At 49.3% G+C, this 27498-nt stretch overlaps 7 protein-coding genes and 1 non-coding gene across 9 annotated transcripts in view; 3 read left to right on the forward strand and 5 right to left on the reverse strand.

Moving 5' to 3' along the window:
• LOC112877290 (zinc finger MYM-type protein 1-like) overlaps positions 1-1827 on the forward strand; it is a 47419-nt gene extending 45592 nt beyond the window's left edge. The window contains exon 6 of the transcript XR_003225461.1: positions 1559-1827. The gene's annotated coding sequence lies outside the window, so the exon portion shown is untranslated. The remainder of the gene's footprint in view (positions 1-1558) is intronic.
• Positions 1828-2685: 858 nt separating this feature from the next.
• On the forward strand, positions 2686-5490 carry LOC112877292 (pyruvate decarboxylase 2). Its single transcript, XM_025941540.1, has 6 exons — positions 2686-3222; positions 3327-3490; positions 3855-4505; positions 4591-4708; positions 4804-4992; positions 5098-5490. The coding sequence occupies exons 1-6, from the start codon at positions 2686-2688 to the stop codon at positions 5266-5268; spliced, it is 1830 nt and encodes a 609-aa protein (XP_025797325.1). The 3' UTR covers positions 5269-5490.
• A 786-nt stretch (positions 5491-6276) lies between these two features.
• On the reverse strand, positions 6277-10234 carry LOC112877291 (transcription factor bHLH140). Of its 2 annotated transcripts, XM_025941538.1 has the most exons (7): positions 10035-10234; positions 9758-9912; positions 9133-9241; positions 8286-9030; positions 7379-8078; positions 7106-7276; positions 6277-6805 (listed from the first exon to the last, which is right to left on the reverse strand). In XM_025941538.1, exons 1-7 carry the CDS (start codon positions 10090-10092, stop codon positions 6470-6472), a joined length of 2274 nt encoding a protein of 757 aa, XP_025797323.1. In that variant the 5' UTR covers positions 10093-10234; the 3' UTR covers positions 6277-6469. The 2 variants fall into 2 exon arrangements, with proteins under 2 accessions (XP_025797323.1, XP_025797322.1); XM_025941537.1 differs by having other exon boundaries at positions 8286-9241.
• Positions 10235-10342: 108 nt separating this feature from the next.
• TRNAH-GUG lies at positions 10343-10414 on the reverse strand. The gene has a single exon. It is a non-coding gene; the product is annotated as a tRNA-His (tRNA).
• A 20-nt stretch (positions 10415-10434) lies between these two features.
• Positions 10435-11611, reverse strand: LOC112877293 (translation initiation factor IF-2). The gene is made up of 2 exons (XM_025941541.1): positions 11455-11611; positions 10435-11379 (listed from the first exon to the last, which is right to left on the reverse strand). The coding sequence occupies exons 1-2, from the start codon at positions 11503-11505 to the stop codon at positions 10651-10653; spliced, it is 780 nt and encodes a 259-aa protein (XP_025797326.1). The 5' UTR covers positions 11506-11611; the 3' UTR covers positions 10435-10650.
• A 2604-nt stretch (positions 11612-14215) lies between these two features.
• On the reverse strand, positions 14216-18501 carry LOC112878243 (dnaJ protein ERDJ3A). Its single transcript, XM_025942683.1, has 7 exons — positions 18163-18501; positions 17605-17660; positions 17419-17492; positions 16410-16951; positions 15979-16320; positions 14969-15325; positions 14216-14794 (listed from the first exon to the last, which is right to left on the reverse strand). Exons 1-7 carry the CDS (start codon positions 18319-18321, stop codon positions 14513-14515), a joined length of 1812 nt encoding a protein of 603 aa, XP_025798468.1. The 5' UTR covers positions 18322-18501; the 3' UTR covers positions 14216-14512.
• Positions 18502-19662: 1161 nt separating this feature from the next.
• LOC112877354 (ran-binding protein 1 homolog c-like) lies at positions 19663-22854 on the forward strand. Its single transcript, XM_025941649.1, has 4 exons — positions 19663-19957; positions 20058-20209; positions 20310-20435; positions 22346-22854. The coding sequence occupies exons 1-4, from the start codon at positions 19800-19802 to the stop codon at positions 22537-22539; spliced, it is 630 nt and encodes a 209-aa protein (XP_025797434.1). The 5' UTR covers positions 19663-19799; the 3' UTR covers positions 22540-22854.
• Positions 22855-24164: 1310 nt separating this feature from the next.
• Positions 24165-26019, reverse strand: LOC112873339 (mitogen-activated protein kinase kinase kinase 17-like). Its single transcript, XM_025936318.1, has 2 exons — positions 24468-26019; positions 24165-24280 (listed from the first exon to the last, which is right to left on the reverse strand). The coding sequence occupies exons 1-2, from the start codon at positions 25888-25890 to the stop codon at positions 24165-24167; spliced, it is 1539 nt and encodes a 512-aa protein (XP_025792103.1). The 5' UTR covers positions 25891-26019.
• Between the last annotated feature and the right edge of the window lie 1479 nt (positions 26020-27498).

A 27498-nucleotide genomic window follows, 5' to 3' on the forward strand; every position in this document is an offset into this window, starting at 1 on the left:
AATATTTTAAGAATTTAGGTTACTGTTTTGCCTAAGGTTTGAGTTTAAATTTAAGATTCGAACTTAAATCAAATGCTTTAGTTTCTGTTTTTAGAAAAATATGAAAAATTCATAGTGAGCTCATCCACTAGAAGTAAGTTTACCCATAAAAATTCAAACCCATAACCTTTTTGGATTTCAAAATAAAAATTAAACTTGTTAACATAATTGAATCAATTCAACTAAACATGATAATTGAATTAAGATACCCATAGTAGGGTTAAATTCAAATTGCTTGTGTTATGAAGTTGTATTTATCCATTGTTAGATTGCAACTTTATCGTGAAGTAAAATTATTAACTCAAGAATCACCTAATTCAAATCATTGCATATCATGTAGAGTCAACGACACTCGACGACGGAGACTACGAACTAGTCCCGGAGCCCAAGCAAGGGTTTTCTGAGGATCCTGCGAACGTCGCCGAGGTTATAACTGAAGCCCCGAACCAAAGTTCGGAAGTCTTTGACATCCCTGACCCTAGCCCCGCTCAAGAAGGCAAGCCCCGATGCATAACCTAGTATTTTAAATTATTACACTTATACAGTTTCTACTTATATATCTATATTATGCATTAAGTCCAGGAGTTGAAATGGAACCCTAGATGCATGAATTCTAGGAACCTATGTATTGTGCCTGAGTCCTTATCGAATAGATGCTTTGCTAACAGGACCGGCAGAGATCGAGTGATTTTCTATCACTCGCGCGATATAGAAATTGAATGTTTACCATTCTGCAATCACTGTAAGGATGATGGACGGGATCATGTGCAGTATCATGACTTGAAAGGTTACCCCGTCTATGTTGATAAAAGTTTATAAGGTCGTAGTGTGTGGTAGCTGTGGTTAAGTGTTTGAAAATACTAGCCACATGCCGTGAAATATGGAAAGCGGTAAGCCTAGTAACCAATCGCTCCGAGAAGTGGACATACCTCCCACCACTCGTAATTTGGTTTTTCGCACACGCACCGACGTGCGGGAATACGTTCCGCACAATGGACAGGAGTACGGTCATGTAGTCGCGCTACATACGTACGTCCTGCACATTGGATGTGCGTATGGTCCTACAGTCACTTTGTGGTGGCCCTGATCCACGAGTCGGAATGAAAAGATAAACGGTTGCTTTGGAACAATCATTGGATGTTCCAAGCGTGTGAGTTAGGTTTACCCTTGCAAGGTTATGAAACTCGATCCAGAATCGTCCGTTTCTCGCGGAGATTGACGCTGCTTGCTCCTTCTGCCACATAGAGTAAGAACAGTAACTATTGTTGGAATAATATGGATGGATGTTAATCTCTTCCTTGCTTGTCTAAAATAGGAGCTCACATAGATTGGTTAATGCAACTAGAAACTGAAAGCTAAAACATGAAAGTTAGATCATACTCTTTGTTGCTTTTCAGCTGAAATTAAATCCAGAACCATTACAAGTCTTCATAAGTCTAGTTACATGGCAAAATATATCATGAAACAGGTAAGTGTTGCTGAGTATTAGCATACTCATTCTTGCTAGTCTGCTTTTCAGGTATGTCCGGTGAAAACCAAACAGATAATCTAGACTGGCCGTTCTCTGTTCCGTTTGGCTGGTCCGTGGAGTGGGATTCATCCCCAGCTGGCAATAACCCTCCGGAATGACGCCATGTTTCGGGCTGAACATGGTGTCAACTTTCGTGACGTGTGTAGTCGCGTGTGAATTTCTTCCGCTATGACTCTGAACAAGCTGTTTAATTTGTTGTGTTAAACAATATTTGTATAAGTTTACTTTAAGCTTGAAACAGTTTCTAATAACGTTTATTATCTCTGTAAATTAAAAGTTGGTGAGCTGTGGTGTGATTGTAAACCCGCCTTCGTGCGAGGTAAACCTACTTCGATCCTCTTGAACTGTGGTTGTATCGGATGGTGACCCGACAGACCAATGAGTTGTTACGTTTGAAGTGCGTTGAGTTAATATTGCCTGTATAGCGATGACCAGCACACTTAAACCGGAATAATTCAGACGATTCTGCCACAGGAAAAAAAGAGTTTCAAAGACCGTGATGACCGGTGAGACCGTGTCTCAACCGCGCAAGCAAAGCCTAGCACGGCTCAGCACTTGCCCCCGGACGGTGCGGCGGCGGCGGCTCGATCGAGCGCCCCGAGTCCGCTGTCCGCCTTGCGCAGCCAACAAAACGCCCGAAACCGCGACGTGCGCTCCGATCCAAAACCACCGCCACCGTTCACGCCGCGAATCCAACCAGAACCCACCCGGGCGGCTACCTCCGCGACGCTGACGCGTGGGGCCGCCACGCGCGGCATCCCTCGCCGACGGGCTCGCCGGCCTTCCCCCACCGCGGCCGCGCGGCCCCTGGTTTTCCGTCCCACCCCCAAAAAATGTCACAGGTTTTACGGGAAACCCCCCGTGAGCGCACGAGAATCCCGCGGACGCCCCCGCCGCGCCACCTCGGGTATAAAAGGACAGGTGGTGCCTCCTCCGGCAACCAGACCCCCCCAACACACGTCAAAGCGGAAAACCTCAGATAACCTCCAGGAAATCGTTTTTTAATCTCGCGCTCCACTGCTGTGCTCCGCTGCAACTGCAACTCCACTCGGCCGCCCCCCACCCCACCCCACCCTGATCCTCCCCCCAACCATTGGTGCTTGATCGGTCGATCCATGGACACCCACATCGGATCCGTGGACGGGGCGGCGCTGGCGGCGGCGAACGGCACGGTGGGCTGCCCGGCGTCGGCGCCGGGGTGCCCGATGGCGTCCACGCCGGCGCAGCCCGCGGCGGCGCTGACGGCCGGGGAGGCGTCGCTGGGGCGCCACCTCGCGCGCCGCCTCGTGCAGGTCGGCGTCGGCGACGTCTTCGCCGTCCCCGGGGACTTCAACCTCACGCTGCTCGACCACCTGATCGCCGAGCCCGGGCTGCGCCTCGTCGGCTGCTGCAACGAGCTCAACGCCGGGTACGCCGCCGACGGGTACGCCCGCGCGCGGGGCGTCGGGGCGTGCGCTGTCACGTTCACCGTCGGGGGGCTCAGCGTGCTCAACGCCATCGCGGGCGCCTACAGCGAGAACCTGCCCGTCATCTGCATCGCCGGCGGGCCCAACTCCAACGACTACGGGACCAACCGCATCCTCCACCACACCATCGGCCTCCCCGACTTCTCGCAGGAGCTCCGCTGCTTCCAGACCGTCACCTGCCACCAGGTGCGTCCGCGCATGTCCCCCGTGTTCCTTGGGATTTTGGGTGGGTTTAGAGTGTCTGTTTCATCTGGTTGGTTAAAGGTTTGTTTGCTTGTTCGTGGATTCAGGCGGTGGTGACCAATCTGGACGACGCGCACGAGCAGATCGACACAGCCATCGCCACGGCGCTGAGGGAGAGCAAGCCGGTGTATCTTAGCATTAGCTGCAACCTCCCCGGCCTACCTCACCCTACCTTTAGCCGCGACCCCGTGCCGTTCTTCCTCTCCCCCAGGTACTACCCGTCAGTAATATCCTGATTCTAAGATTTATAGGCTGCTTTGCTTGGATCATGACACTTATTCCCCTACACTCTTCAGAACCTGCAACGTTCTATATTAATCCTAGTGCTGTCACGTATGAACTGAAGTTTTTGTTATTGGAGAAGTTCCTAAACGAAATGGTAGCAATGAGATAATGCAATTTACTTTTATATAAAGTCATCTCATGAAATCTCGGACTAGATGAGCAATCATCTGTTGTGCTAATGGTTTCCTTTCTAGTCATCAGATGAATTGAGCCTGTAATATGGCACGGCGAGTCTGTGCAACAAGATGCTATCTGAAATCCTTCTATTAATTGTGCCTGTAATACTGCAGGATGAGCAACAAGATGGGGCTAGAGGCTGCAGTTGAGGCAACCGTTGAGTTCCTGAACAAGGCTGTGAAGCCGGTGCTTGTCGGTGGCGCCAAATTGCGTGTGGCAAAGGCAGGAAAGGCATTTGTGGATCTGGTCGATGCCAGCGGTTATGCTTATGCAGTGATGCCATCGGCCAAGGGTCTTGTGCCAGAGACTCATCCCCACTTCATCGGCACCTACTGGGGTGCTGTTAGCACTGCCTTCTGTGCTGAGATTGTTGAGTCGGCTGATGCCTACCTCTTTGCCGGCCCCATTTTCAATGACTACAGCTCTGTTGGCTACTCTTTCCTCCTCAAGAAGGACAAGGCCATCATCGTCCAGCCTGAACGTGTGATAGTCGGGAATGGGCCAGCATTCGGATGTGTCATGATGAAGGAATTCTTGTCTGAATTGGCTAAGAGGGTTAAGAAGAACACCACTGCCTATGAGAACTACAAGAGGATCTTTGTGCCCGAGGGCCAGCCGCTGGAAAGTGAGCCGAATGAGCCGTTGCGTGTCAATGTGCTCTTCAAGCACATTCAGAAGATGATTACAGGTGACAGTGCCGTGATCGCTGAGACTGGTGACTCCTGGTTCAACTGCCAGAAGCTGAAGCTGCCCGAGGGCTGCGGGTGAGCATTGTGATGCCATACCATTCTAATATTTGTCTTATTTGTTCATTGCCTTGTTCTGATGATGGTTCTTTGCATGCTGCAGGTATGAATTCCAGATGCAGTATGGTTCAATTGGATGGTCAGTTGGTGCATTGCTTGGCTACGCTCAGGGGGCGAACGACAAGCGTGTGATTGCTTGCATCGGTGATGGGAGCTTCCAGGTGAAGTTTTATTGCCTGATTAAATATCTCTGCTGCAATTTGATGGATGATGGCTCGATTCTAATGTGATCATGTCTCCTGGGGCAACCTTGCAGGTTACAGCACAGGATGTGTCAACTATGCTGCGATGCCAGCAGAACAGCATAATTTTCCTGATCAACAATGGTGGGTACACCATTGAGGTGGAAATCCACGACGGACCTTACAACGTCATCAAGAACTGGAACTACACCGGCCTTGTGGATGCCATTCACAATGGAGAGGGCAAGTGCTGGACCTCAAAGGTAAACAATCTGCCCATAGTCTAACCCTTACCAGAACTAGCTGAACTAGCAGATGCTGTTACAGCTGAAGAACTGTTGCTAATGGATACAATGGTAATTGTGCAGGTGAAGTGCGAGGAGGAGCTGACGGCTGCGATTGAGACGGCGCTGGGGGAGAAGAAGGACTGCCTGTGCTTCATCGAGGTGATCGCGCACAAGGATGACACCAGCAAAGAGCTGCTGGAGTGGGGCTCCAGAGTCTCTGCTGCCAACTCCCGTCCACCGAATCCTCAGTAGAGCAGTCTGGCAAGCTCCAAGCTTCAAGGTCCTCGGTAGTGGTGGTAGAACGATGGGACTCAATCGAATAACGTGAACGCCATGCCCTTTCTGTTATGTTCTCCTTGTTTAGTGCCTGATTCTCATTGTTCTTGATGGTCCTGTATCTATTTGTGACAATTCCCCTGTTTCTCGTACGTGAATGCCGCAGAGAATTATGGGAAATTTCAGGTTTTGTGACTAGTTTTCTGTTGCGTGACGCTCTATTTGTGCTACCAAGTAACCAGTGTGATTTCATTCATCAGGTGAAGATTAGCCGACCGGGTAGTGAATCATGTGGTACGCATCTGTAACTGTCACCAGGCCGCAGGGAGAGACGAGCTACGTGGTACGTGCGGGTCCCTTGACCAGCGTTGGCCGGCCGAGGAATATAGAAGGGGATCTAGATCCGCACGCATGAACCGATGTGCTCTGAATCTTGCACAGGTGCAGCACATCAGATTTTTAATGGGGTGTGGGGCAATCATCAGAGGTGCGCTCATCCTGTGGGCATGAATTAATCTATCCTATCAAGGGCAAGTTTCTCGTAGGCTCAAAAAGAAAAAGGGCAAGTTTCGTCAAGTTGCCAATTTGCCATCATGCGTGCAGCAGCACATAGGCGAAGCACTTCCCTGCAATCCCTCCCTGGAGCTATCTGTCTGTTTGTGGTGTCGATGTGCTCTGTTGCTTTTGCTGGGCTATGTTGTTAATCATATCCTTTTTTTAGGGGTCTAATCATATCCTTGATCTCAATTATTTAAGGTCTATGATGGGTTTGGTGGAGACAGCAAAGCGAAGGGTTACTTTCTATAGTAACAGCACACGGAATAGAGCATCTGCCGCTAGGTTGTGTGCTTGTTTTGCTGGATGGGTGGAACACTCGACAAATTGTAATTTTGTAATGAGCCGGATGCGTAACCCTTTCTGTATGTAAAGAGATCCAATCCAAATTGAAAGTCGTGAAAACTGAAGGAAAAGGATGCTTCAGAATGAAGTGCATTTTCACGTCACAACAAGATGGCTGACATTGCTAGAACCAGTAGCAGTTTTCCAAAACCGCAGTTCAGAGAAGATAGGATTCTGCGAAGTTGGCATAAAAAGAAACACAAAAGTCGATCAACCCAATCCTTGTCCAAGCACGAGATACAAAATGTGCTCGCAAAGCCACAGCTAATTCCACCTTCTAAGTGCAATCCATATGCATCGTCGACGATGATATCAACCTGTTTTTCTGCAGAAGATGCGAAGGGAAGGAAGATTTACAGTTCGCAATGTGGGATTTCAGCTTTGGGATGTTTGGATGCGCGCTCCTGCACCTGTGGCACCGGAGTTCCATGGCCAGTATCTTTTCATCACTGCTGGCGGTTGCTGATCCATGTTGCTCAATCTCCTCGATGACATCAACAGAATCACGAAAAAACGGTGTGCTAAAGGAGTTCCAGTGTTTCTTATTTTTCAAGCTCGTGGAGTCAAAATCCTGACTAATGATGTGAAGATGCAGTTGCCGCATAGATGGAACCTGTAAAAGAACAAGACATCTAAGCCTGCTCAGTTTTGTGTTTGGTTTGAATGAAGACAGGAATGATCCATCCAAATCTAACTCCAAGCATCACTCATGTCTTTGGTTTGAAAAGTCGAATAGGTTAATTCATCAAGAAACCATCCCTCACATGAAAATGTTTATAGAAATTGAGGAATCAAGACATCACACCAAAATTTTGGGATGGTCCCATGATGGACCAAGATCATCAAAGATGAGTTGGTTCCTCAGACCAAACACTGTCTGCCTTTCATTTCAAGAAAAGTTTTAGGATCATACCGAGTGGTATCCAAGCCTGAATACCAAAGATGCATCTTCCTCGAGGAACTTCTGTGCCCACTTCACCCCAGCTGAATGCATCCTCCTCAGCAAAGGCAAGTGTTCTTTTCTGACATCTGCTAGAGAGTCAAGACCATCTGTCCTAGATATCACCAAAACATGCTTTTTAGCCTGCATATATAAAGAGCTATGCTAAGACGTCAACCGATCACTGAGTATAACAAAGAAACACAGGATAAAATTGGTATACAAGTAGAAAAATTGATAATAAACCTTTGGATAGAGATCTTTCAGAACAATCAATTCGTCAGATGTCTCCAGGATAGAATCTGTGTTCTTGTATTTCTCTGGGTGCATGGCAAGTTCATAAAGGGCCTGGGCCCACGATCCCCAAGTCTTATTGGTGACCACGCCACTCTTTTTTATGACTCTTTCCCTAGCTTGGTTTGGAGCAGCTGATGAAGTCATGGACTTATCATGGTAATTTGGCATGTTAGCCTTTGTACACCCATGCTGTTGCTTTGCAGTCATGATGGGTGGAAGCATCTTATGTTTTTTCATCCTTTCGGATCCATGGCTGTCCTCACGCTTCATTTTTGTGTCATTGGGTGATGTCCCTCCAAATGCTGACATTTCTGCCCCCGACTTTCCGTTCTGCTTTCCCATGTGGCCCTGGACAATGGATGCAAAATTCTCAAAAAGCGAATTGTATGCTTCACGAAGAATCTTAGACCCTTTAATATAGTCATTCTTCAGATAATCCGGTCGCATTGGGTTCATATTTGGCCCAAGCACATGTATGACATGGGTCACACCTTCTCGTTGATGCAGAGGAGAAATTGATGGAAGTGGAACAACAACAGAGGTTCCTGGCCTCAGTGCATCAGCACATTTTTTGGTTGCATGATGTAAAGATTCTCCAGCAGCATTGAATATCGCCGCGTTAACCCCTCCACCTCCAGGCTTTAACCTCCTGCATGAAAAGGGCACAGATACCATCTTGTTCATATCAAGAAGGGCCCTAACTTCTTCAAGAGCAAATGGGACAGTTCAGTTTAACCAAAAATAGGATAGCATAATTCAACAGAAGAATATATCTAGACATACTCTTCTAGATGAGAAAATGTGCATTTAAGTAAATACATAGGAGCACCAAGTGTTATCTGACCAAAATTATTACCAGTTAGCAGCATTAGCAATCACGCTGCACTGAAGACCTCCTTTCGTGTACAACTGAGTGATATCTCCGACGAATGTGAAAAACCTGCTGCAGTCAATGCTCTTTTTAGAAGCCTTCTCTTTGACCAATGACAATATTTTTGATTTCTTGCTCAGGTCTACAAGAACTAGTCTGATATTATCAAATTTCTGCAAGAAATCAGCAGCTGTGTCTACTATAATGTCAGATGCTCTATCAAGATCAAACTGGAAGTCAGCAGTAGAAATAGATGGAAATGCCAGAGTGCGGGAACCAACATCATCAGAATCACTTTCTTTAGCATGCTCTTCGTTTTCGTTCTTGTCATTCAACCCCTTCTCAACTTCCACTGGGCAGGTAATACCATCTTCAACCTTTTCATGTTTTGGCAAAGGGTTTTGCTGCCCTGGCTTGCTTTCACTCAATGTAATTTTGGGTCCACTGGATTTCTCAACACTGGAAGTATCACCCTTCTTTAGAAACTTCATTATACCAACCTGTACGGGTCCTTTGCTCTTCTGACCAAAAATTCCTGATGGAAGACTATCTGAAGGCCCTAAAGCATTATACAAATCAACTGCCTTTTTAATGTCACCATCATCATTACAGGACATGATCCTACTGAAACCTTCTGTCAGCAAGGGTGTCTCCTTCTTCTGCAGCATCCGGTTCACAACAAGCGCGGCCTTTCCACCCTGCAGATTTCCTTCATGGCCCTTACGGCTCACTGCACGCGAGATACAGACCTTAGCAGGTAAATCCAGGGCTACAGCATGCACATCCACATGCAATGTGCTGCCCAGCTTCACAAAGTCAGCACGCTGCTCACGTTCCAAGTTGCAGCGATCAATGAGAACGCTCCTGCCCTCCTTCAAAGCATCAGATGTAGCCTTTAAGCACTGTATTTTCGTCCCAGCTTTGCCATTTCCGATTGTATCCTGGATAACAATTAACAACCAAAGAGAATTCTGTTAATCTGTGCAGAAATGTCTTGCTAGTTTAAGAATAACCATTGTGAAATGCTACAAGAGAATGTTCATATAAAAAGTGCAGCCCAGGTAGCTTGGAAATAAAAATCTAGCATTTGATATTCTCTGCTTCCCTACGGGATGTAGTCCTTGTAGTAACATGACAAATTGTTATTACAGTATTTACAGAGTAAACAGTGAAGCAAATAATGCAGTTTCCGGATGTCAGGAGCTACATATTTTTTTAGACAAAGGAAACTTTATTGATCTCAGATAATTACATAAGGAGCTACAGATAGTCTCATGAGACGAAATTTCGACCATCTTTTAACTTTTGGCAGTTATTAAGCACTCAACTATGCACATATGTGGTTTTGCAATTAGTAGCACATTGCATTGAGACCTCGCAGTCGAAAGAGGTAAATAAAAACTAGCACCGTACAGAAAACTCGCACGCATTGAGGCCGAGAGCGGCGTGGGGCCAACCTGGCAGACTCGAGCCCACGGGCGGCCGGCGGTGGAGCCGGCAACGACAGCATCGGCGAACGTGGACTTGCCGCTGCCCGGCGGGCCCACCAGCACCACCACCACCTGCTTGCCGCCGCGCTCCTCCTCCTTTGCCTCCGCGTCCGCGTCCGCGCCTGCACCGAACCGAACGGTCCGAGACGGGACGCGCTAGGGTTTTAGCAGCGACGGCGGGAGCGGTCCAATTAGAGGAACAAAACGGAAAAAAAAATTCGGAAAACCATGGTTTCGGGCGCACCTAGGCTTGTGGACGGAGGTGGCGAGGAGGAACTGGAGCCGCCCCCGTCGGGATTCATCTGGCAAAATGGAGGAATCCTTTGTGTGTTCTGCGGCTATGGCGATGGAATAAGGGGGAGCGCGGAGAGGCGAGGTTAGGGGAGGAAGTGACGCGGGAACCGGCGGGTTCTAGCCGTCCGTGCCCTCACGAGGGTCGAATCTGATGCGTCGGCTACGCGACAAAAGTATAATTCTAATTACCAGAATAACTGCAAAACAAAAAATAAATGAGCAGTTAAGCAAAAATAAAAAAATTAACTCCAACCGGTGTGTGGCTGCTGGGATTCGAGCCCAGGTCTCCACGGCCACAACGTGGAATTCTCACCACTAAACTACAGCCACTTTGTGCTGGAGTTAAGCACTTGATAATATAAAAGTATTGTTATCAACAAAACTTATCTCGCTTGTGCCCACACTAAAACATGTTTGTAGATTACAACTTCGTCCAGACACATCATTTCCTATGTTCTCAAAAATCTGCGCGAAACCCACGCCCGGGGATCAATATAGTACAGGACCAAGCAATTCTCTCATCTATCACTGCAAGAATCCACCCCAAGCTAGAGACAGTCTACAGGCTAGTACTCGTTGAAGTGTATGCCGCCGAGCTTCCAGACGAGGAAGGCGGTGCCGAACATGATGGTGGTGATGAGCGTGAAGGACACGAGGACGAGGAACACGTCCACCCCGAACGGCAGCTCGAACGTCCACCCTTCCTTGGGCATCCCGCGCTTGCTGTCGTCGAACAGGTTGCCCGGCGCCTCGGGCAGCCGCGACCCGCGCCGCCCGCCGCCGCCCCCGGCCTTCTTCGCGTCCGCCTCGCGCAGCGCGTCCAGCACCCCGCTCCCGAACTCCGGCTTGCTTGACTTCGATGGCGACGACGACGACCCCTTCGCCGACGGCTCCGCGTACTTGCCCAGCACGCGCGCCGCGCGCAGCCGCTCCCGCGCCGTCAGGGGCGTTCGCTTTGGCGGCTCGCTCGGCGCGCTGCCGTTGGCGTTGGCCACCGGCTGCTGCGGCTGGCCGTTGCCCGGCGTCACCGGGGATTTCTCGGCGCTGGGACTGGAAGCGGCCGGAGGAGCAGGAGAGGGGGTGGTCGTTTCTTGCGCCGCGGCCGGCGCCGCTTGGTCGTTGTCGGTGGCTCGGCAGCTGATTCTTGCATGCTTATTCCTCGCCGGCAAGCTCAGCAGGAGAAGCTCGGGCGGGAGCTTCTGGAAGGCTGAAGCTGCTGCCGCCTTCTGGAAGGGATGCCTCGAGCAGAAGCTGAGCTGGGTGTAGAACGAGGAAGATCTGGGGGCTCCTGCAAGCTGTGCGAAAGAGTAGTTGCATCAAGAAGCAGGGTTAATCAAGATGAAACTATGATCCAGAAAAAAGAAGCTTACTTTTGCAGTAACCCTGGGCGGGGAGGAGGAGCTCATGCTGGTGGCAGCCATCTTCCTCTCCTCCGCTCTGCCACAGCATTTGTGCTCAAGGCCAGTCAAGATAACATTCGTGCGAGGGTGAGGCTGTTGCTGTCCACGAATCGGAGCTGGCGAGGAGATTGCATCGCTCCGACGATACGCTGGGCTGGGCCGAATTCGTGAAAAAATACAATCACCGACGGCAGGCCCGGAGGGAGCTCGCCTTGTCTTCAGACACTCTCTCCCAACTCTCTCAATTGTGATGACACCAAATTATTTGAAACAGAATCAAATTAATTTCTAGTAAATCTGGACACGAGTACAAAACTACCAACCATGCAGGAGAAGTTTGACACAGTGGGGAAACCATGTCCATGACATTGCAGCATAGGTCACGTTGGGTACCCAGCATCCATACCAAAACCCATACCCGTTGTATTTAGGTAGGGTACAGGGTTACCCATCTAAATTTGGATACGAATAGGGTATACACGGGTAATACCCGTTTTATCTATATCCATCAATTTCTACGCAGTTGCGATGTTCTCCGCGGCCTCGTCGCCACCGGCGTCATCTGAGTGCAGGATCGGCGGGAGGTGGAGTGCGCTCGACCCTCCCCGCGCTCAGCTGCTCAGCGAAGCGCGCGAGTACGCCGTCTGACCCGTTGGGTCCAGGTCAGGCGCCCTGACAACCTTGACGTTGAGCTCGAGGCTTGGCTGCCCGCACAACTACACAAGTCCTCCATCTATTTCGAAATCACATGAAAAGTAGTTTCTCCAGTGTCATCCTTTACCTATCGGTAGAGAAGCCATATTCTATTACCTATTAAGTAAGGGTGGATTTCTATATTATCCGCTTCCTTCGAGGTCCTCGGATCCAATCGGGAGCACGTGAACCTTGCGCTTCCAGCGATGCATCAACACGGGCGCACGGGAAGCACTGGCAGCTGTTAGCCGTGTGAGTGTTGAGTTGAGAGCTTACCCATGGATTATCTATGCCCGTTGGGTAATTACCCACTCATTTGGAGATGCATAAATTAGGGATGGGTAGTACGCGGGGATGGGTGTGGGTGACCCATTCCGTCCCCAACTGCAACGTGAATCTCCACAGGCATTTCATCGAGCAGCTTGAGCGCGCAGCTACGCTTCCGAAACGGCTTTCCCGAGTTCCAAGCGCCGGAGCAGCATTGCGTCAAGCAGCATCAGGAGGCCGCGGAGGCACGCGCGGCGGAATGAGAGCGGGACAAAGAGGTGGTGGTTGTGAACAGGTCTGGTCGGCGGAGGAGGGAGGGCCTCCTGCTGAGTTCACCGGTGACGCTTGCGGCCCGCCCGATGATGAAACCATGGGGCCGAGGGTGCCGGCGCTGGCACAGAGGCTGGCTGTGTTCGGTATACGGAAGGTTGCGCGAGGCGTGTGGCGATGGGGCTGCCGGCCTTCGCCGATCGGCGGACGGCGGCCATGCCGCCGGCCAAGAGACTTTAACCGAGAAACCACTATTTTTCAAAATGCCCCCTACTTTGGATCGAAATTAATAATCGCGATCCTGTATATTTTCAAAAAACCCCTGTATTTTACATTAAACCCCCTATTATGGATCGCGACTATTAATCGCGATCCAAAATAGGCCCCCCGGCCTCCTCCCCTCGAGGTCCCGCCGCCGCCGGCCGCCGCACCACCCGTCTAGCGCAATCGGTACGTACAACTGAGACTCTTCTACTCCTGCGGTAAGCTACGGAGAATCGCGATCCGCCGGCAGCTCCGATGCATGCATCGCCAATCCGCCGCCCTCGTCGGGGCGAGACGGGGCCTCTGGCTGCGCGCCGTGCGCGCTGGCGTCGATGGCGCGGGCTCCTGCATGCCTGGCACAGTACCTCCGTTCTGGTGTTTTTCCAGACTCTGATGTGCTTCATTTCTTCTTCGTCCTGCGTGTTCAGCAACCAGCATCTGCCTGGTTCAGTTCACATATCCTGCTTGAAAATCTTGTGATTTGTGGCCTTGATTTTCCGCCCTGCACATCCAATCCGATTTCCATGTGGTTGCTCTGCATTGCAATTCAGAAACACAGAGCACTAAGCAGGTTGCATGGGCATGCTTGCCACAAAAACCTCCATTCATCCTAAAAAGATTAAAATGCTACTCAGGATAAACTCTGATCAACAGAGTTCAGAACCATCCTTTGAAACGCCAACCATGTCTGCTTCAGAATTTTGTTTTTTCTTCAAAGCAAGAGGCAAGCTCCGCCCGCCCAATTAAGGAGTAAAAAGAGTTTATCTACGGCGGATAGGAATCTTGTTCAAAGTGCAGATAACAGAACAAGATGTCTGGTCCAAGCGCAGACTCCGTAGAGCAATAGTCATAGACAGGCATGGACATGGACTTCAGAAAGTGCTAATAGAGAGGTTTGGTTGTCCATCGGGGATAAAGCTGCGAGAAATGCTGACCGGAATTTCAATTTCAACCTGGAAATGCTTTACATTTTTTTTTACGATACATACGGTCACACGAGTTGTACCAGCAATGCTGCATACGTCGAAGCGCGCTTCTAGTGTTTACGAAAATACAATCAACAGAATTTGGGTTCAGACAAACTCTCCCCAACTCTCAATTATAATAACACAAAGTTATTCGAAATAGAATCAGATAAATTTGTAGTAGAGGTAAAACTTGTACTAACCAACCCACATGTTCCAACTTTTTGGGAACCAAGCAAAAACGAGAACAGAAATACAGAACGAAACCCAAGTCTGGCAAGCGTCGACTGTATATTCCATGTTTCAACAGGACTGTAGCATCCGCACAATTACATTGGCAGGGAGTTAATACGTCAGTAATTCTGGTTTTCCGGACGACAAAATTGTCAGACAAACACTATGCATTTCAATCTCATCATTCAGCTATGTACAAGCCTTCAAGATAATACCGTACACCGTTTTTTTTAGATTAAGGAAAATCCCAGCCTTGAACATTCACAAAAGCGAATGTCTACGGCCAAAATACCGTACACTGTTAGGTCTAAAACTCTTCGAACAGCAATGGCCGTCTACCTGAGGACCGGCTTTTGTTTTGTGGGTGACAGCTGGACGTCTCCATTCAAAACAGAGCCCACGAATCTCTCAGCTTCTTCCAGTGTCACCTCGTCGTTGTACACGGCGAACCTCCCCCGGCGAGGCTTGTAGGCAATGAGAAGCTTGTCAGATGACTTGAATCCAGACTTGTCAAACGATGACAGGAATGCGGATTGTTTGTTCTTGTCCAACAAAGCATAGGAGAGTGCACTTCCAGAATTGTAGTTCTGCCCCCTTATCAGAGTCTTCTTAGATATCTGGATGCAGAATCAAAAGAAAAGAGAGAGCGTGTGTTAACAATGCTATACCAAATACTAAGAAAAGCAGAATCACAAGATATTGCTATGCATTAATAATAGCTATGCAGAAGAATAAGAAAATATGTGTTTCCACTTCTACTATAATACGACTTTTAAAGACACGAGATGCACCTCAGACAGGACTGCTTCAAGCTGTCCCTTCGCTTTGGTTGATCCGAAAACACCGATGATGCATACTGAAGTCTTCTCTCCACAAATTTCCTCAACATTGGAAGCTGTGAGGAGAGGAACCTTGTTTTCTTCCCGTTGACTGGAAGGTTTCTTATTAGCTTGACTGGATGCCAGCTTCTTATTCTTCTTCTCGAAACTTTCTAGCAACGTCTTTAGTTCTCTTATACCAGATCTAAGATCTTTCACCGAAATGCCATCCTTCAGAAGATGCTCCTCCCCGTTAACAGTTCGGCCAATTAGAGCTGGTAGATTCTTTACGCCGAGACTTTTGAGCAGCGGATGAGAAACATCATGAACCTAAACAAGCACCACGGTTTATCACGTTACACACTTCCATTGATGTTCTTCGTCGAATCCTAATAACATATATTGTTGCCAATCCTGACTTTTCACCAGCATGTTAAATGTACACTATTTTAAAGGAATGAATATCACGTAGCATTGTATGTCGTATCATTTTTTATATAGTAACCATTCATTTAAAGCGGGCGTAGTGGAGTTTTAAAGCAGGGCGATAATATAAAGAGAGGTAGAGGTAGACCTAGACTAACTTGGGACGAGACGGTTAAGAGAGACCTTAAGGAGTGGAATATCGCTAAGAAATTAGCTATGGATAGGAACGCTTGGAGATTAGCAATTAACGTACCTGAACCGTGACCTTTGTTACTTTTTGTTTAACCTCTAACTCTTCCTTTTTGTTTAACCTCTAACTCTTCCTTTGGCTTGTGCCCTTTTTGTGTTTCTTATTTTTGTTTTCTGTGAGTTTCATCTCTAGCCTACCCCAACTTGCTTGGGACATAAGGCTAAGTTGTTGTTGTTGTAGTAACCATTCATTTACTGCCTAGAAGTAATATGGTCTACTGTGTGCCAAGTTTTCCCATGAAGAGCAGAGCGATTATTGATGACCAGAATTTCCGAAGAACAGTACAATAGTGCACTAAATTACTTACCTCAGCATCATAAAAAGTTAACCGATTGCGGAATATCCCACTGATAGCACGCCACATTACTGGTGTGTCCTTCTTACTCGATAGTAAGAGCACTTGAGGAAGGTTTGGTAGGACATTTGGAGGGAAGCTGAATTGGCCAATATCTACCCGTTTGGAGAATCTTGGCAGGTGTTCTTGACAAAATGTCTTCAAGCTCTTAGCATCATGTTCGCCAGAATACTCATGCAAAGACCCTTTCTCTGTAGTGGTGTACGAATAAATGAAGAGACGGGCTGATTTCCCTAGTGAAACACCAGCCTTTTTGCAAAGAGATTTTTCATTATCACAGTTGACCTTACCAGCCTGCACAAAGAGAAAGCTATTAGATAAGTATGCTGTCACTATATGCTGAGCAGCACTATATATTTCATTATTTTTTTATCTCAGCTTACCCTAAGAACACCATCCAGTGAATGGACCACGTCCTGCATGACACTTTCTAGAACAAATTGACCTTTTGACTGGGGTGTATAAAATAACAGAAGCCAAGTAATTCCTTGATCAGATATTTCTTTACTGAAAATTTGTGTAGTGATATCCTGAATCTTGGCAGCGCCAGAATGCTGACCAGAAGTTCCTGTATTGGCTCTAGCTGAACCAGCTGATCCACCATGCTGGCTACCACCCATTGATCCACCACCAAATAAGTTAGAGAAGACATCACCAAGATCAAAACCACCACCAAATGGGTTTCCACCACTGGCCCCAGGATTACCACCAAATGAAAAGGAAAACGTTTTCGTATTTCCCTGACCACCCATTGTCTGCCATCCATCACCAGATGTGAAATAGCTGGTCTTAGGGCCACCACCAGTGAAGTATGTATGACCCTCATGATTTCCAAAATTTCCACCACCGAATCCAGGGTTACCCTTCTCATCCCCATATAGGTCATAGTTTTTCCTCTTCTCTTCATCAGATAGAATCTCATATGCTGCAAAGGCACACCAATTCACCAGATATTTCAGTATTACAGAAAAGGCACAGCTATTCTCATCTAGCAATCATGAAACGAAACCAGTTCATAAAAGAACAGTTACAGGACCCTTTAGTGCCTGATAATTTAGCGTGAGCAGAAGCAAAATGGGTCAAACATAGAGCATGTACTGTTCCAAAACTTTTTGCACCTTGGGATGGAAAATTATAAATGCATCTTGGGATGGAAACATAAACAGAAACTACTGCCCTAGTTAAGAGCAAGGCATTTCAAAAGCAACCAGATCAAATGAAAAGGGCTCTGGACACATATGGACAGAACAGCAATGATCTTCCTTTCAGATATGATGATGCCATGGTTAAGCGAGGTGGAGTGCCAAATTAAGGATTATCTGATATACATCATTAGCATCTACAAGTTCTAAATCTAAATAGGTATTGAAAAATCAAAGTTGAGATTCTTACCATTGTTTATTTCTTCGAATTTTTCCTGAGCACCCTTGCCTTTATTCTTGTCAGGGTGATATTTAAGAGAAAGCCTATAGATATATATAAAAAAGATAGGATTATTAGTCTGAGCTATGGGCTGAAACCAAATAGCGTCATATTCTGAAATTGAAAAGTTGAAAACATAAAATATGCCAAACATACTTGTGAAAGGCTTTCTGAATGTCCCGTTGGCTGGCATTCTTGTCAACTCCAAGAACCTGGAATAAAAATAAAATAAAATCATGAGGGAATGATGTAGAGACGGTGACAAACTAATATAGCATATATAACAAATATAACAGTTGCAATATGTTAGGACTATGCCTGGATTTCCAATGGGGAAATTAACAGCTCAAGCGGAAGCAATATTTCAGGCATAAAACGTGACTGCTGTCTGACAATTATCACATGACTGTTGTGAAATTATGAACATAACCATCAAACCAAAATAAGTTTTCATGATATACTACTGAATTCTCGCCTCTGAATTACTCGAGAATCTCGTTCAGATAACAAATCAACATCAGTAATATATCACATCATTTGGAACCGCACGCGTGAACAATTAACATTGTCATTCATTTGTTAATGATTATGCTCTTTCAATCTTTTGTATGCGTGCAGCGTGCCGCTTAATCAGTTGAAAAAACAAAATGCCTAGGGTTTACAAATAACCAAGGAAAATTCGAAATACGCACTAATATTGCGCAAATTCCTCACCTTGTAAGGATCTATAGTTTTGGCCGCCGAGACGTGCAAGGAGACCGAACTGAGGACGAGCAAGGCGACGAGAAGACACCGGAGGGGGATCCCCATCGCGGCGTGCCGCGCGGCTTCGATTCGGTTCTGCTTCGCTGGCTGAAGCTTCGTGCGCTCCATTTTGCTCGGCTCGGCTTCTGCTGGGTAATCTCTGGGTTGAGCTCAGGCTGGATTGGGAGGGAACCGGAGGAGGAGGACAAGGATTTGGCCATGGAGGAAGGCTGCCGTTTTTAGAGAGCAGGAGTCGCTTCGGGTCGAGATGTTTCCCGACGAAGTACACGTGGCCCTCGGAGGGCACTTCCAGCGAACTCGACCAATAGAATTCGAGCTTTTGAACCCGGTTGCGTGGCTGCCGTAGTGTTACTGTTGAACCACGTGCCACGTAGGATGATTAGGAGTGTGCCGAGACGGAAGCGGCGGCTACGGAGTACGGACGGATATGTTGACAAACTTGCCTCTTCTGTGCCCATTTCAAGTTAGGCCTCGAATGCTTTTTAACCTTGCACATTGTGTATTGCAGTTTCTAGGCGGATATAAACTTGTAAGCTGAAACAAAACGTATTAAAAAAAATAAAATACTGAATCTAGCATAGTGTTTATGTGTTCCAATAGGTGCTTCACGTTGATATTTCCAAGACAACCTCATAAGCAAGAGGAAAATGAAATGGTGTTTGAAACTATCACTACATTGCACAATTTTATGATATGATTTCGTAGTTTCTAATTTCATGACTCTTTTCAAAAATTCGTATCCGTATGCACACGGTTTCATTTTAGATAAAACTAGTTCCTTCTCTCTCACTTAATCAAGAAATACAACATGTTAATTAACGAAAATGAAATTTCATAAAACATTACATCGGGGAGTAGGCTAATTATAGGGTGAAGTATACTTTGCAAAAAATGAGTACTTTGTTAGAATGAAAACTACTGTACAAATACGTAGTAAAAAAGAAAAAAATTATTTAACACTAGACAATGGGCTGAGTACACATTTTCTCCAAAAAAAATGAAACTGTCCGATCCACCCTCTTCTGCTGGTATGGTACGGATTGGGTCGGGAAGGTCGCGTGCCCAGTATTCATACCCCTTCCCGACCCGGTATCCATACCAGGTGGATCGGACGGTTTTGATCTTGAACTATTGTAAATAGTATATTTTTTCTATCTGAAAGCAGCCACTGGGTCTGCCGGACCAGGCCCAGGAAGGCCTAGGCGTATGTTCACACACACAAGTATGCAAGCACACGGCCCGTTATGGTTTCGACAACGCATCTCAACCGTCGATCAGAAAACCACGAAGATTCAAATCTAATCTTAATGACACCCACATAAATACAGGCGACGCCCTTATCACAGAAAAAAAAAATCCGGGCGACTGTGAAACCCCGCTTCGCCCCACCCCCCCCCCCCCCCCCCCCGAACGCAACCCTACTAGGCTATCGCTTTCCCAAAGCCGAACCCTTTCGGCCGCGCACGTCCCCACCCACGTCTCAACTTTATAGCCGCCCCTCCCCGCCGCCGCGGCCGCCACGCACAGCAGCAACCGCAACCCCGAGCCCTACTCCTGCTACCGCCGCCGCCACCGCGCCGAACGCCATGGCCGACCCAGCGGAGCACCGTCCGGCCGAGGAGGAGGAGGAGGCCGCGGCAGCCGGCGAGGACGAGGACACCGGCGCCCAGGTCGCCCCCATCGTCAAGCTTGAGGAGGTCGCCGTCACCACCGGCGAGGAGGACGAGGACGTCCTACTGGACATGTGAGTCCGCCGCGATTGATCTGACGCTCTGATTTCGCTTCGGTTCTATCCGATCCGATTTTGCTGTGTTTTGATCTGACTCTCGGGCGCGGTTCCGCAGGAAGGCCAAGCTGTATCGATTCGATAAGGAGGGGAACCAGTGGAAGGAGCGAGGTACTGGCACCGTCAAGCTGCTGAAGCACAAGGAGACCTCCAAGGTTCGCCTGGTCATGCGCCAGGCGAAGACACTCAAGATCTGCGCCAATCACCTTGGTAACCCCCGTTTTTTTTGTTGATTTTTCGGTGCGATTTTGATCTGGGTGGAATGGGCCTGTGACTTTAGGGTTTTGTTTGTGTGTTTATGTGTGCGCAGTGGTGTCCACGACAAAGATGCAGGAGCACGCGGGGAGCGACAAGTCTTGCGTGTGGCACGCGCTGGACTTCGCCGACGGCGAGCTGAAGGAGGAAATGTTCGCGATCCGCTTTGGGTCGGTTGAAAGTGAGCACTAAGAACCACATCTAAACTCCTTAACCCTCCGTGCAGCAGTTTAGCGCCCTTTCTGTTCATATCTATCTAGTTACGCTGTTACAGTTTGAAATTCTTGATGTTAGGATTTTTCTATTAGTTGGACTGGGGATTGTTGTTTTGTTTATGTATTTTAGTTTTTGTTAGAAGAGTTAATAGACTACTGCCCTGTGTATCCATGGATCCTGTGATGACAAGGTTGTTGGATTCTTGGGTTTGATGCCAATGTTGTGTCAGTGGTTAGTCCAATGGCCTGTCACCCTCCTCTTGATCTTATAAACAGCCCAGCTACATTATCAAGGTCTTCTAGGCTCTTCTGTCATGATCATCCATAGTCATGCACTCATGCGCAGTCTTCATACGACCATTGACATTGCTTCCTGCTTCCATGTCATGGCATTGTTTTGCATTTGCCTGTAAACTCAAGCAGCACACTCTTACCTGCTGACCTTAGAATATAGATTCCTGTAAGGTCTTACTATTTTCGGGGGCAGTCACAGGCTGTCCTCTGTATTTGAAGTTTTCTTCAATGTGGGAGGACATAATTACTTGTGCTCTAAGCAGAAGCTGTTTTTGTTTCCACACGATATGGTATTGTTGTACCTATTTTGATGATTCTTACGGGACAAACTTCCCTAATTTTATAGTGAACTACTACTTTGGTATCTTAACTTGTACACAAAGTTTCTATTTTTCTTAGAATTTTGAAGTCTTAACTGGTAACATTCGCGTTTTAATAAATAGCAAAAGTACCAAATTGGTAGCGGTCTAAGGATGTTAAACCAATTTTGGTCATTGTTTGGAGTTGTATTGTTATGCTTTACTGCTTCCACCCAGCTGCCTTGTCATTACTTGTTAGCTAATTACTTATTTATAATGTGCCCATATTGGTACATTCATCACCTTTCGCAGCTCCGCCCGTTGCTGTGTCAGTGTCAGCATGCATCTGGAATAATTGACAATGGACCAAATATACTGAGACTGATATTTTTTCGTGTCTTACCTGGATATTTTGTGTCTTACAATGGACCCATTGCTGTGTCAGCATACATCATGGATTTTTTTTTCACTGTGGGTGAATTCGAATTTCATTACCCACAAGCAACGAATTACAAAGGAGTATAGTTTCTCCACATCATGCGAGGTTCAGCTATGAAGACTTATTATACTGCCTAGATAGTTTCCTCGGGTAGTCTGGTTATGCTGCTGCACCAAGGGCCAGCAGCCTAGCCAGGATTAAAGCTAAAGGAGCAGCAGGGGGAAAGACTCTTAAGTTCTGAGCCATTACAGTATGACCAGCTATATATCTAACTGGCAAAAAAGTAAAAGGATTGAGCATGCAAGCTCTGCAAATGAATTTCATTAATCAAGCTATATATCTGACTGATTTTTCTTTTCATGCATCACGGATAACTGATTATTTTCGTCTACACTCAGGTGCTGGATGTTGCATTTAACCTGCTTAGATGCTTATGATGAATAAATTAGTTTTTGTACTGGATACAACTGGTTCTATGTTTAATGGACCTCTGGTGGTGCAGTTTAGTCATTGTGGTATCAGATGATGATATGAATAATTTATGTTAGCCCTGTAAGCCATTTTTTGTTTGATATGATCATTAGCATTGTACCTTTAGATATTGAGTGTATTGTTGTTATGTAATTTCCTATCTGTTAGGAAGGTTTAACTTTTTTGTACTGAATCAAGGTGGTTGTTGGTTTGATGGCTGCTTTTTTCTGAGATATTGCTGTGGCATAATGATATTTTTAGAAATAGCCTTGCAAATCTTTCATGGCAATACTCATTGCCTAAACAAATATCCTTTTCTGGTTTTATACCAGGCTTCATGGGCTTGCTGCTTACTCTTGTCATTCTATTTCAGACTGCAAGAAGTTCAAGGATAGTGTGGAAGAGATTGCTGAGCAGCAAGGAAAGAATGATGAAAAAGAAAGTGAGGAGGCTTCCTCTGCTGCTGAATTGGTAGAGAAGTTAACAGTGACAGAGGCCAAAAAGGAGGAAGCTGCGGATAAAGAGGAAGCTCCTGCAGCAGATGATAAGAAGGATGTCAAAGAGTGAGGGCACCTGCTTTCGCCTTTGGTGGGCATTTGTATACTGAAACAAGTGTCAAACGAGTGTCATTCCATTCATTTTGTTGTCAGGGTTCATCTTCCCTTCACAAATTTTCATTTGTGTTTTCCTCGGGATGAATGTTTGTGTTAGGTGGAATCTGAGTTGTCTGTCATCTACTTGGCATTCGTGGTCGATACTGTTATTGGAGTCTCCTGTTTATCTGGGATGGAGTGGCTGGGGTCAGCATGTTTGTACAATTATTTGGAGTTGCTTTTGGAATGGACGTGGTTTGAGTTGTCCAAAGTCTGTCTTTTCCCTTCACCTATCTGCTTCATTTGCTGTTCTCAATTATGAGATGCTTTAAGTTAGAAAATAATATGAGATGCTATACTTTGGTTATGCATCGTTTGTAACTTTGTATGCATCTTTAATTCTTTATCGCCGGCCTGCGGCTTCGCTTTTCTTTAGTTGTCGCGTGTGCTGCTGGACGAATTTATTCTTGTTAATAGACACGTGAACAGAATGAGTGATTACTCTGTACGATATTGCAATACCCGTGGATCAATCTCCACCTGCTATCTGGAGATACGGTGGATTACATTGTCATGGTAGGTCGTGGCATGAATATGATGTCCCAATGATCTGCAGTAAAGAACTACCCCGCCCACGGGACGTGTATCGTCCTCGTTGCGGGAACGTACATTCACATGGCAGGGCATGACCCCCTGCTGATTTGCCATAAAAAACCGACGCTGTAATCTCCCAGATCCCTGGCATGCGTATCTTCCATGTTGCCGGAACGCCCGATGTACCCCATGGATCCCCGCGTACCTGCGCTCGCGGCCGTGGTACCGGCAAACCGCCATGAAAGCTCCCTCTTGTCCGGAGACAAGCGAGATTGGTTGTTTGGTGCACCGCGGATAGGGATTTAAATTATATATATTTTAAGTTATTGGATCGATTTAGAATAGCATTCTATTGTAAATAATTTGAAAGAAAAAATAAATTAAATAGTATGCCATCATAATATGTTATTAAATACTATTGGATAGCCCCCTAACCGCGGATGTGCGATCCCCTCCGTGGCTCTTCATGAGATTGGTGCCGCCACTGACAGCGGTGGTTGCCCGCGGCCCGCGGCCCTCTCAGGACGGGGGCGAGATTGAGAATGGCACGGGCCAACGGCGATGCCGATGCTTTCCTTGCCTGCCGCTATCCCGCTGCTTCGGCAACGGAATTTGGCGATTCACGTACATGGGGTACGGACGGGCCCGATCTGAAGAAAATTTTGGCGATTCACGTACTAACGGGCCTCTCTCTGAAACCGGAACAAAATCTTTGCGCTGCAGAGATTTCAGGGGATCGCGCGCTGCTCTGTTTCCGTTGCTCTGCTGCTGCGTGGAACTCTACTCTCCCAGTCAGCAAGTGTGGCTGCCCAGGCAGTTATGGGAAGCGCCGAACGCGTGAATGATATAAGTTACTAACGGTAACGGTAGCGCAGCGGGATTTCTGTCTGCCATCTTGCCATTTCAGATCCAAGGCCACCGTATTTCCTCAGAGGAGCTGAACCCATCGTTCTCCCGTTCTGCAGATCCATGCCTACCTGTCATTCCCGGCCTGGTATCAACCTATCAGGCCACTGTGGATTGAATTTTCTGATTAAGCATGCTGTTTCCGTCTTCAGTCTTCTTTTCGCCCTCCAGAGAATCATTAGCCAACCCGGAGCCAGGTACTAAGCGAAGCATCTCTGCAAAAGGAAACCTGCCAAGTTTGCGGGAGGTGAGAGCATCAACACGCTGCCGATGCCCGATGAGAAGGGGCACGAGAGGGAGAGCAGCAGCAGCCGGCCGCGCGCCGCGCCGATCAACTAATCCTTGGCCGACCTATTCCCCGATCGGCAGCGATTGCGGTCAGAATCAGCGAAGAACGCGTACGAAACGGCACACGAAACTCATTGGCTGCTCGATTGGACAGAAATTTGGATCGAATTGAATCGGCGAGGGGGACAACAGTACATGGTACCAGCACGGGTACAACGGCCAACGGCGGCCAGCCGAATCCTACTACCCCGAACCCGCATTTATGTCGACAACGGTGACTGCGACAGCCAGGACGGCCGCGGCCGCAGCGAAGCCCGCCGCCGCCACTGCCGACGAGCACGACGTCATGATCGCGGCCGGTGGCGGCGGCGGCGGAGCTTGGCGCTGCGGGCCTACCAGCGTTGCCATTTCCCGCGCTGCCTTCTGATGCTGACGACGGCGCGGTTCTTGGCGCCTCGGAGCTGGGAGGTGGGGCCCAGGTGTCGGCCGCACGGGTGGGCCCGGCGCCCCACCCCGTCTCCTCCCAATCCCAGCTCGCGCGCGGCCAGTTTGAGGCGGCCAATTCGGCGACCCGCCCCTTGGCGCGCGCCATGACCTCGTGCTCGCTCTCGGGCTCCGCGTCGTCCAGCGCCTCGGAGTCCGAATCCGAGGGGGGCCAGTCGAGGACCGCGCGAGGCGACGGGGACGGGGATGGGAACGGCTCCGGCTCGGTGGCGCCGTCTTGAGCGTCCGCGGAGAGGAACGGGTGGCGCAGCAGCTGCTCGCAGGTCCACCGCTGGCCGGCGTCGCGGCGGAGGCACTTGTCGAGGAAGTCCCGGCACGCGTCGGACAGGCACGCGGGGATCGCGGGGCGCTTCCCGCCGAACCCGACGAGGAGCAGCAGCTCGCCGACCTCGCAGGCGCCGCCGAGCTCCGACCAGGGGCGCGCCCCCGTGAGCAGCTCCAGCGCCGTGCAGCCCAGGGACCAGACGTCGGAAGCCGGCATCGCCGCGCCGCCGCGCGCCACCTCGGGCGCCATCCACGCGGGCGTCCCGCGCGGGCCGCGCGGCGCCGCCTCGGACACCAGCCTCGCCGCGCCGAAATCAGCAAGCTTCGCGCCGTACCCGCTGGCGTCGCCGCAGCCGAGGAGCACGTTCCGGCCCTTGACGTCCCCGTGCACCACGCCGGCCTCGCCGTGCAGGTACCGCAGCGCGGCGGCCACCCTCCTGAGCACGCCCCGCGCGCCGCGCTCGCCGAGCCCGCCCCGCCTCGCCGCGGCCTCCGCGGCGGTGCCGCCGGGCACCAGCTCCATGCGCAGGTCCCTCGCGGCCCCCGCCCCGCCGTCCCCGAGGTACGCCACGACATACGGCGAGCGCAGCCGCCTCAGGATCCTTATCTCACCCTCCAGGCACGCCAGCGCCGCCGCCGCGGCCGGCGCGGTCGCCGCGTCCACCGACTTCACCGCGAAGGCGCGGCCCGTGGCCGTGTCGACGGCCAGGTGCACCGCGCCGAACGCGCCCCGGCCGATGCATTTCCCGCGCAGCCACTCCGTGTCCATGGCGCGCGCGCGCGCGCGTCGGAGCCGAGACTAGTAGTAGAGCAGAGCCGATCGAGTGTGGGAGGTAGGGACAGGGGAGGAAGGAGAGGTGTGGAGGAGTCAATTGGCAACGGAGGAGGAGCAGGTGGTGTGAGGAGTGCAAGGAACGGGGGGAGTGTGCCGGGGGCGCTTATATAGTGTGGGGTTCCGGCGCTGCAATTTGTGTGGGCTAGGATTTCGGCCTCCTCATTCTTTTTCTTTCTCGCCGGCCTCCCCGTCCTGGGATTTCAACTTGATTCGCTTGTTGGGCGGACGGGATATTAAACTCGCCCCCCGAATATTTATGGGATATCATGGGGGGAATAAATCGCCGGGTCACGGTTTTGTTTTTGTTTCAGCTCTAGTGTGTAGGGCGTTTTTCATCTCTCCTCTGACTATAGTTTCAGCTCTAGTGTGTTGCTGCCGAGAGATGAGCAGATAGATGTCAACGCCAACCGAAAAGATGCTGAAAGCGGAAATCTTTTGGAAATCACGGGACGTCCTCGAGCACGCTCCGGCGCCCCCTCTGCACGCATCAAAATATATACCCTGGATGCAGGATTCGGGTGTCCACACAGGAAGCCACGCGCCCCGCGCTAGCTAGCATCCAAGAGGCCAGTGGGAGGGAGCTTTTGCCCCCACGAAACGTTTTCCGCTCCGTGACGCGTCCACATCATCGTTATCAACAGGATAAAACACACTTGCTCCCGGAGCGCGGCGAGCCACACCCGCCAAAGCGCGCGCGTCTGGCCCTCGCGCTCCTCCCGCCGATGTGGCAGCTCGGCCGGGGCCCGCGAGCGCGAGGCCGGCGGTGACATGGCGCTCGTGGCGCAGGTGGTTCCGCCGCGCGCGGCGAGCGAGAGTGCGGCCGCAAAAAGGAGCCCGGCAAAGCATTGGCCTGGACTGGGTGGCTCGCGGGCCGCGGGAGGGACCGCGCCGTGGCATTTATCGCCCAGGGATCGCGTTCGCCCACTGGCGCGGCCGCGGGCGGGGACGTGCGCGCCGGCGAGCCACACGAACGCAGAGGCGGCCAGCGCCCTCGTCGACGTAGGCGCCGATCGCCCTGGGAATGCTTGGCGCTCGCGGGGAAAACGTGTGACCCGCGTCGCAGCCTTTTTCCCTTTGCATGTTTGGACGTGCGACGCCCGCGGGTCCGGGCCCCGGGGCTGTTCAGTTCGACGGCGCTGGTGGCACGTCCGGTCGTGGTTCGTGAAACGGACAACGTGTGTAGGACAGTAGGTGGACAGTATTACTCCTTTTTTTTTTCTTTTTGATGGATGGAAGTTGGTAGAGAGTAGTACTATCAGTAGTTTGTCTGATCATGCGGTTGTGAAAGCGGCAGACCCATTACTGGGTTGACCTTCTTTCTTCTACTAATTGTGTTTTGTTCTCTAGAAAATTTGTATCATGCATCTGGTACGTCCGTTGGCCATCATTTTGTGGAGACCGGGGCAGCAGCCACCCCTCAAACCGAGCAACAAGGTGCAGTCAGTGACAATGATTGGAAGGAACATTCTCTGTGTGGCAATCAGAGGGGGACACAATTGTGATGATCGGTCCTGTTTAGTTGTTTAGTTCTCAGGCCGTAAA

This window comes from Panicum hallii, chromosome 9, assembly GCF_002211085.1.
Source record: "Panicum hallii strain FIL2 chromosome 9, PHallii_v3.1, whole genome shotgun sequence".
In the NCBI taxonomy this organism is placed as follows: Eukaryota; Viridiplantae; Streptophyta; class Magnoliopsida; order Poales; family Poaceae; genus Panicum; species Panicum hallii.